Source organism: Drosophila albomicans, chromosome 2R (assembly GCF_009650485.2).
Source record: "Drosophila albomicans strain 15112-1751.03 chromosome 2R, ASM965048v2, whole genome shotgun sequence".
In the NCBI taxonomy this organism is placed as follows: domain Eukaryota; kingdom Metazoa; phylum Arthropoda; class Insecta; order Diptera; family Drosophilidae; genus Drosophila; species Drosophila albomicans.
In genome coordinates, this window is record NC_047631.2 from 9669086 (window position 1) to 9679046 (window position 9961).

Consider the following 9961-nt stretch of genomic DNA (forward strand, 5'->3'; position numbering starts at 1 on the left):
GTACAGTGGCCTGATACTCGCGCATAAAATACACGCGCATATTATTTAAAAATTACATATGTGAACGCGTATTTATTATGTAGCTACATAGAGTTTACAAACTGATTATTTAATATTTAAATACTGGCCATGTGCAACAAGTGACAATCAGCCTAACAACACTGTGCACTATACTCAACTCGAGTGGATTTGTTTGTTGACCAGCAAAGCAAACGGCAAGAGAGAGAGAGCAAGTAAGCAAAGAGAGCGAGAGAACGCCAACGCGGACTTGGCTGGCTTTTTATGGCTAGCGCACGAAACTTTGTATGTGTGAGTAAGAGAGTTTGGTTGTGTGCGCTGTCTGCTGCCTTAGACCTGGGGGTCTCTCCATCAGTTCAATCAGTCGTTTGGAATTCGCGAAACTATGCGGTCGCAGTACGAAGATAGTGCCGCCGTGTCTACGGATAGCAAGTACCACACTAGCTATAGTTATAATAGCAGCAATAATAATAACAATAATTACCATAATGGTAATGGCAATGGTATACCATATCATGCGCGCGAAAATTCGCTGCCATTTAGCTACGGCATCGCGACAACATCGACGCCGCTGCGAAAAACGCCAACGCCGACGCGGGCAGATAGTTTTCTCGACTTTGACTACGGCATAGGAAGTGGCAACAAATCAACAACAAGCAACAACAACGTGTACATAACAACAACAATAATCATCAACATCACAATAATAATAATAGCAGTAGTAGTAATAATAATAGTAACAGTGATATGATAAAGCCGCAGCCACGTTTAACGAGCCCTTTGCTAGTGCGCAAAACACTCGGCAGCCGCAATCCGACAACAACAACAGCAACAAACACGAATACCATATCGAATACCTATCACTATGGCGGGGGGACGACGTCGGCGACGGCGACGCCGCCACGCGCTGACTTTGAGCAGCTGCTGCGCGAGCGACGCGACAAAGTCTACAACGAGTATCGCTCCAAGGAACTAGTTCCGGAACGAGTGCCGCCCACGCCGCCGCAGCGGCGTCAAAGTAACAGTTACAACAACGGACAGCAGAGCAAATACAATTATGATTTCGAGTTCAATCTGAACCTCGATGACGTCAGCGAGCAGCGCAGTCCGCTGCCATATCACACACGGAACATTGAGGTGGACCAACGGCAGCGGCAGTCGCAACCGCAACCGCAGCTGCATCAGGACATGGATGTGCCCGATGGTGCTATTCGAGGTGGTAGTCGTCGCTTAGATTCCACAATTGTGGAACGCAATTATCACACAATTAACAACGGCTACAGCAAAAACAACTACAACAGCTTGGAGCGACCTCCAATGGAAGTGACACACAAACGACTGCTACAACAACAACAGCAACAACAACAGTTGGAGCACATTTATGGTCAGAACCAGCTGCATCTGGAGACGCAGCAGCAGCAGACACGCAGTCGTCGCGATCTGTCGCCCATTTATGCCACCAGCAGCAAGCGTACCACAACAACAACAACAGCTGCTCCAAATAGCAATGGCCAAGCGGATTACCTGTTGACGACACCCAGTCCCACCAGCCGACCGGAGACGCCCGCTTTTCCGGTGACGCCACGCACACCATTTGCAACCGGATCTGGGTCCATCTCCGGTCAACGCATCTCGCCCACCAGCGAGTCCATTTACCAGACCATGGGACCCCGTCAACCGGTCAATTCGACGCCCTCGCCCACCTTTGAGGTGGCCGCCGATTTGGTCAAATTTGCCCGTAACTCGGCCAAGTTCTGGTACAAGGCAACACTGTCCCGCGAGGATGCCATCGCCCTGCTGTTGAATGCCCCGCCAGGCACATTCCTGGTGCGTGATTCCACCACCTATAAGAATGCCTATGGCCTGGTGTTGCGTGTGGCACAGCCGCCAGCTGGCAGCCAGGAGCTGGTGCGTCATTTTCTCATTGAGCCGACGCAACGTGGCGTCCGCTTGAAGGGCTGCGCCAATGAGCCGGTTTTCACCTCGTTGTCGGCGCTCATCTATGAGCATTCCATCAACCAATTGGCGCTGCCCTGTCTACTTCGCATCCCCGAGGCAGACGTGGTGCCCGCTCTGGCGGCCACAACTCCAGCCCAGCAGCAGCTGCTCACCCATGGAGCTGCCACAAATGTGCTCTGGCTGTTTAGCTGCGACACGGAATCCCTTACCGGCAACGAAGCCATACGCAAGGCCATCCGGACGATGTACGAGCAGCGCACGCTGCCGGAGACAACCGAGGTGCACTTCAAGGTGTCGGGTCAGGGCATCACTTTAACCGATAATACGCGAAAGAAGTTCTTCCGCAAGCATTACACCGCCGATGTGATATCGCATTGTGCCATCGATCCCGAGAATCGCATGTGGACAAGTCCCAATGATACCGAGAAGACCATATTTGCCTTTGTGGCTCGCAGATCACACAGCTCCAAGGATAATCAGTGCCATGTCTTTTGCGATCTGAGTGTCGCTCAACCAGCAGCAGCGATTGTCTCCTTTGCCAATCGCACGCTGCCCACGGAGAAGCAGCGCAACTATGTCCTCTGAGCAGGACTCGGCTGACGCAACGAAGAAGCTTTTGGCCCTAATCGAATAGCTGGGTGAGTTCCAAACCAATTTCCTTCAATATGCAGCAAATGAGCAGGGTGCGGCATCCGTGGGTGGCCATTAAAATACAGTGGGACATCGATAGGGAAAGTCAATCCATAGCACAGTTTTATAGGGCACATCAATGACCTCAAGAAAGTTCTTCGAAAAGTAGAGCAATGAGATCAATTGAATCATAATCATCCAAACTTTGTAAAGAAAAACATACATATGTATGTATTGTATGTAAATAATAAATTTATTAAGATATGCTATGTATCAAAAAGATGAATTTGTAATTTATTAAGCACTAAATATTCTATATACATTTTCATATCGGTTCAAAAATAAGGTTAACCTTAAAAGAAAGAAAAAAGAAAGTTTTTACCACTTCATATCATTAGTTTTAACTTAGTAATTCACATAATTAGTTAAGATATATGAATACAATTAGTTAAGATGTTATATATACCTATTTTCAAAAAGATACAAGAGGATCTTATTGGATATACAAAAATTTTATTTTATTTCCAATTAAGCTACAAAAAAATCAATATACTATATGTAACTCAAAGATGCGATTCAGTTCAAGAATAAGTTTTATACTGAAAAGTAAACTTTGCCACTTTGAATCATTCCTGGTAAAAAATTCAAGATTCAACATAATGTCTTAATTTACAAATATGTATATAGCAATATGTACCTACATTTTTCAGTTGGGCATTCGGCAAACTTGGCTTGTATAAAACCTAACGGTTTCATTACCTGTAGTATTCACTGTACGTGCAAAACTTCCATAATCTTTGGCGTTAAATGGGAAACGAATAAAATTGTTTCAGTTTCTCGCGCCTTCTTTTGGCTTTTCCCGTGGCTCGAACTGTTTCATTTTTTGTTTTGTTTATGTGTTTTACATTATGTCCCGCCTCACGCCTTTCCGCTGCCTGTTTGTTTGTTATGGCCTTCATATATGCGCATATGTATTTGTATACACATCGATAAAAAGCGCATGTGTGTGTGTGTGTGTGTCGAGCCATATAAAAACTTGCTAACATTCCTGATATTAGTTTTTCGCAACGGAAGTTTGTGTCATGAGTCAGTTGCCCACTATAAAATGCGTTGAGCGATGTAGAATATAAACTGAATTGATTTTCAATCTAAATCTGTGAGGGCGTCTGCTTAGATTATGCCCGCACATTCGTATATACAAATATGTCAGACAGGTAGAGATATACATGTGTGTATATATGTATGTAAATCTATTTATCGTTTTTTATACATTTGATTAATTTTCCACACGTCATGGTCATGCGCTGAGGTCGCCAGATAAGGCCCACTGTGCAAAGCTGCAAAAAGAATAAAGACCATTGTATACTCTGTACTTATTCATACGTTTTCGTAATGTAGGATTTTTCATTTTTGATGTAAAATGAATCTATGCACTCTTTATGGTTTTTTTTTTAACAAACTGAAAAAACATTCAGCTTTATATTCAGTCAAATCAAAGGTATCTTTGAAAGGTATATAAAACCAAAAATTGTATTAAAGTAAAGAAAAAAATGTTGATGAGTAAATAAGAATAAGATATTTTCATAAAAACAAATATTTCAAATATATGAATGCATTAAATATTTAAACACAAGCAGATAAAGTTCAAATGAATCTAATCTATGAATATCGTGCATCAAAATGAGATCGTAAGCAAATATTATACTGCTATGAATATTATAGGATATTTCATTCTCAACTGCAGCACGTTTACTTGCCTCTGATTACAAATTTTCGTTTTGTTATCAACCGGTTAAAGTATGTCATTGACTTCAATTGAGTATATGAGCAATATACCCGATATCTGAGAATAGAACGGAACTGTTTTCGAGTGAAAGTTATATAATAATATTCCAATGTACTTATCTGATTTTCGCATTGAGTCGCTGCATTAAGAAAAAGATTTAAAATGAATTATATTCACTTTTAACTTTTAATGAATTCATTTCGATTGTGTTCTAGAAGTGATCGAATTTCTATCACACATAATTTAAATTTTCTAAATTTATTGAGATCTATGCGGGCAAATATACTCAAGGCAAAACATTTCATATCTTTGGAATTTTTCAACTAAATAAATAAACAAATACAGACAGATATAAAGCATTAGTTGGCATTGCTATATAGCGCAAAAGTTTAAATAAATTCATTTGGAATCCGCATTTGTTCGAGAGTCAATTGCGCATTTGAGAAAAATCTACGAAAAAAATTAATTCCAGACGTGTTTTCGTTACCATACATATGTATTTATTTTGATGGCTTCGCGCGATTTCGCAGAGAACCAACAGTAAAAATAACTGTAATATTCTAAAAATAAAATACAATTGTTAAGGCTGAGTGAACATTCGACCCAGACGTCAGTTCTGTTTTTTAGTTACTGTTCCCTTGTGATCTACAATTAAGCAATTAAAATTTATATAGTATAAAGATTAGAGCGATTATATGAAATTTTTATACTTAATGCCGTTTTTTACATCAATTCTTTTCATGTTTGTTTCAGGCGAATTCCCGTTAAAACTGGCCAGTGTTGTACAACGTATATAAATAACATATGTCACTTAAATACATTAATATAAAACGATAAATCGAATGACAAAGTGATGTCAGTTAAAAGTTATGTGTCGCACACACACATTTATTTATATTAAATGGGCAGAACTTGAATTAGTTAAATGCACAGTGTGGCAAAGCACATTGTATAATGTTAAATCAGTGTTGAAGCATAATCAATGTATCTTGAGCAATTTATGGCAGTAGTATAACATATGTATTTAAATGTGCTAAAAACAATATAATTGTATATACAACAAAATTTAATAATAAGTTTCGAAAAGAATATTCAACGAGTTTAGAATTTATATTTATCGTGTGCTTTGTTTCGTTCACTTTGTAGTGCCGTGTTTTTAATGTTGTGGGATATCTAAAAATAAAACAGAAAACAAGCTATTAAATGTAATTTAATTATGGAACGAAAGCTAATATATATGAAAATTAATTTTAAATCGTTATACTAATAAATTGTTAATCTACGAAAAGAACTATGTCATGTGCATATATTGATTAATACCTGCTTTAGATCTAAGTTCACTAATACAGTCAGCTTATAAATAAAGTGCAATTATGTTGAAGATAAATAAATAATTTGAGAATCTGAAAAGATCAACAACGCCATCTGTGGGTCAGAGTAAGTAGTATTAATATGGGATTTCTTCGTTATACTTTTACGAAATTAAATGACGGAGTCCCCGCCTTGAAATTTTACGTTATTCCGTTCATAGAATCCACATATATATTATATATGTATGTACTTCTAACTCTAATCCCTCTGGGAAATCTGCGTTATTCACTTACGATAAGATTTCTCCGTTGCGATAGGAATTCTCCGTTACTCATTTTCCCCATGTTTGTATACTACTAGAGTTGTCAACCAATTCATTCAAAATTTTATTCACTCATCTACAAATTTAAAAAGCTTAATCAACTGCCTAAACGATTTGATGCATATACGGTTAATTTGTTGCACAAAACCCTTTAGACAGTCCATTAATGCCAGGTGAACAGACAGTGGGCAATAAGCAGATAAATTGTGGCAATAATGACGGTAAAGATCATGACAGGAAAACCGATATACAAAAAGTGACGAAAGTTGATGTCATAACCATGCTGCTTCGCTATGCCGCAAGTAACCACATTGGCCGAGGCACCAATCAGTGTTCCATTGCCGCCAAAGCAGGCGCCATAGACAAGCGACCAGATCAAGGGATGCAGCGATAAACCAAGGGACTTGTTTGTCCCCAACTTGATAACTAGTTTGAGCATCAGCGTCGTTATGGGAATGTTGTCCACAAACGCGGAGCTCAAGGCACTAAACCAGAGCACCAATAAAATGCTGACAACCATCTGTGAATCCTCGTCCACACCCATGATAATATCGGTGGTGATATCATTGATGCAATCGATCAATCCCATCACCACCAGACTCTCCATGAACACAAAGAGAGCAGCGAAAAAGACCAACGTAGACCACTCGACACGCTCCAGGATCGAGTCCACATCCGACCTATTGGCCAAAATGAGCAGCAGGAGAGCAGCTAGAATGGCCGACCAGGATAACATGATGCCCTTTAAGCCGGGTATCGAGCTGAGCAGGAAGAGGAACACCGCAATGCCCAAGGCGATGCAACATTTGATGAGCAACGGCATATCCTTAATGCGTTGATGCTCCTTCAAATGCTTAAGCGTCTCCTCGAAATGTTCTTCACTCTTTGGCTGTTGCGTTTTCTCCATTTCCAGGCGCTCCCTCAACACCTCGATGTGCCTATGTATGGTATGACTATATTGCGTATCCTTGCTATTCTCCGCCTGCTTTTCGAGTGCCGCGATCGAACGCAACAATTGATCGCCAGTGTCTTTAAGCTTATCCCGTGTCATGTAGTAGATCAACACGAAGCCAAGGAGCATGGCAACCAACACGCCGGGGAAAACGTGCAGCACAAAGTTGCCAAAGTTGATGCCCGATTGGTGGATAAACGAGTTTGACACAATGATCACATTAGGTGGATCTCCCACTGGAGTTAGAGTACCGCCAATATTCGAGAAGATCGCTACGCAGATGAGCACAACCAGCGTATTGATGGCCAACATTTCGCAGAGACGAATCGTCACCGGCACCATGAGCAACACAATTGTCACATTGTCGAGAAAGGCGGACAGGACGCCGGTGAACATATACAAATAGAAGAGCAGACGCCAGATGTGTCCCTTGGACAGCTGATAGGCAAACACGGTCAGATAGTCAAAGGCACCCGTCTCCGAGACGATGGACACCATGATCATCATGCCAAAGAGCAGCATCAACGTTTCCATATCGATCCACTGGACGATCTCCTGCAACGATGGACGATCATCCAATATGCATAGCACTCCAATACCGCTGGTTGCCGCCATGAGGGCGGCAAATGTACGATCCGTGATATCGAAACCAATCAGCACATACAGCATGATCAGCAACAACAATCCCAGCCACACACTGAGACTTTCATTGAACGGATTCGCATCGATCTTGACGGACATGCCCAATGGTTCTGTATGATGACTTAACAGTGTCAGCTGCAATGTCGTATCCGGATTGCTCCATGCACGAATCAACATGCCTTTGTCTATCATCAGATCGCTAACGAATGCTCGCTTGAGATCATCGTCCAATTTGAATCTCTTCTTCACAGTGTTCAATTCAGTAGAGTCCGCTTCAGCGACATAGACTTTCCACACCCTGGATATCCAGGAGCTTTCATTTGACTTGTCATTAAACAATTCGATGGCAACTTCTATGGCTGATGGATTGTCGCGTGCGTACTTCGAATGCATTGTGGCTATCAAATCAATGTTGCCCTTCAGCACCACACTGACCGAATCTCCAAGTGGATCTTCGTCTATTTTGATCGCTTGCTTTTCATTGGGAGGAACGGGAACAATAATCTCTTCAGATTTATGCGGTGGCGTTAGAATGATGTACACCGTACATATTGCCCATATGATAAGCAGGATGGCAATCTTTACGACTGAGAATATGAATTTGTGAAGCTCTCGACGGTGAAGCTGCTCCTCGGTTAAAGTCCCATCGTTCTCCAAGAAGATTGAACGACGAATGCTGGAAGCTCGACGAGCACTGTAAGCCATAAAATAAATAAACCCGTTTTTTCTTGTTTCAGATTCTTGTGTTTTTGGTGAGTTTTTATTTAGTTTTAACGATTTTTATAGATAGGATTACTTGATTTGAAAAATAAAATATAAATAATGATATGGAGGAGTTAATATCGAATATATTGTAACAATGTTGTCTCTAACTAAATCAGTTTAGTTTTTAGCCCATCTTAAAACACCATAAGGTGAAATAGCAGAATCTGAAATGCAATATAATTGGTAAGTTTTTATTATACCCGCTACCCATAGGGTAGAAGGGTATTATAACTTTGTGCCGGCAGGAAATGTATGTAACAGGTAGAAGGAGGCATCTCCGACCCTATAAAGTATATATATTCTTGATCAGCGTTAACAGCCGAGACGATATAGCCATGTCCGTCTGTCCGTCTGTGTGTCTGTGTGTCCGTCCGTCTGTCCGTATGAACACCTAGATCTCAGAGACGAGAGATAGAGCTATAATTTTTTTCGACAGCATTTGTTATGTTTGCACGCGGATCAAGTTTGTTTCAAATTTTTGCCACGCCCACTTCCGCCCCCGCAAATCAAAAAAATCGAATAACAAGCGTAATTTTAAAGCTAGAGTTTTGATATATATAATAATAACTATAGTAGTTATGATTCCTGAAAATTTGGTTGCGATCAGATAAAAATTGTGGAAGTTATAAAAGAAATACTTTTGTATGGGCAAAAACGCCTACTTATAAGGGTCTTAGTTACTTTGGCTGACAATCTGGTATATTGAGCCGTCTATGGTATATTTTGAATGCGGTACTATATTGATATACCAAACATACCATTTGGTATATTTTTAGTATTTTTTAAGTATTTTCGGTATATTTTCAAAATGATACCGCAATATTTTGCCTTTATTAAAAATGGGTAGCGGGTATCTCACAGTCGAGCACACTCGACTGTAACTTTCTTACTTGTTTTACTTAAAAGATTTGATTGCTTGATTGACAATTTTTGCGTAATTAACATGTCTAATCTTGTAATTATAACAATGTTGTCTTTGGATTCTTCAGTCTGTCAAATATGTGGGTCGTACGTAGACTTTTGTCGCCCACAGTTCATTTACTTAGCCCACTTGAACGGAAGCAAGTTATAAATACATTACTATTTAATGGTGGCATATAGTCGATAATGAATTGGCAAATGAATCGCAACAAATGAGAAATTATATTAAATGCATAGCACAGCATCTGTTTGGAATATGTTATCTTTTTGCTGTTGGCGAGTTCTAATTTCAGACAGAGAGAAATACAATGGGTAAATGTAAATATAAATAAACACATGTAACCATTGTTGGCGTTTCTCGCTGTTGTTCAACAATTAAGTGACTGACTGCTATATGGGCATATATTCTTTATTGTTGTTATTGTATTGTTATATACAACAATACTACATACAATCCAGCGTCAATTTGCGCACACACAATTGTTTTGAAATTTAATCTTATCGTTTGCCAACTACTCTATAGATATAATACCCTAAACAAATTATTCAAAAGGGTATGCCAATTGAGATATTAAGTCAACGAAGATGTGAAACTGAAAAACATAGATAAAATATGGTATACGGTTGGTAAATAAATTAAAAATACAATGAGAAA

The 9961-nt window shown here is 40.0% G+C and overlaps 2 protein-coding genes across 2 annotated transcripts; one reads left to right on the plus strand and one right to left on the minus strand.

Annotated features, from left to right (window-relative positions):
• Nucleotides 1–368: 368 nt before the first annotated feature.
• LOC117574552 (tensin homolog) lies at nucleotides 369–5770 on the plus strand. Its single transcript, XM_034258423.2, has 3 exons — nucleotides 369–687; nucleotides 738–2615; nucleotides 5147–5770. The coding sequence occupies exons 1-2, from the start codon at nucleotides 404–406 to the stop codon at nucleotides 2560–2562; spliced, it is 2109 nt and encodes a 702-aa protein (XP_034114314.1). The 5' UTR covers nucleotides 369–403; the 3' UTR covers nucleotides 2563–2615; nucleotides 5147–5770.
• Nucleotides 5771–6060: 290 nt separating this feature from the next.
• Nucleotides 6061–8416, minus strand: LOC117576994 (P protein-like). Its single transcript, XM_034262180.2, has one exon. It carries the CDS (start codon nucleotides 8323–8325, stop codon nucleotides 6190–6192), a length of 2136 nt encoding a protein of 711 aa, XP_034118071.1. The 5' UTR covers nucleotides 8326–8416; the 3' UTR covers nucleotides 6061–6189.
• Nucleotides 8417–9961: the final 1545 nt, after the last annotated feature.

Coding starts and splice junctions, on each gene's coding strand:
- LOC117576994 (XM_034262180.2), bottom strand. CDS start 8,325: ATGGCTTACAGTGCTCGTCGAGCTTCCAGCATTCGTCGTTCAATCTTC.
- LOC117574552 (XM_034258423.2), top strand. CDS start 404: ATGCGGTCGCAGTACGAAGATAGTGCCGCCGTGTCTACGGATAGCAAG. Junction 688..737: donor ACAACAAGCAACAACAACGT/GTACATAACAAC, acceptor TAATAATAGCAG/TAGTAGTAATAATAATAGTA.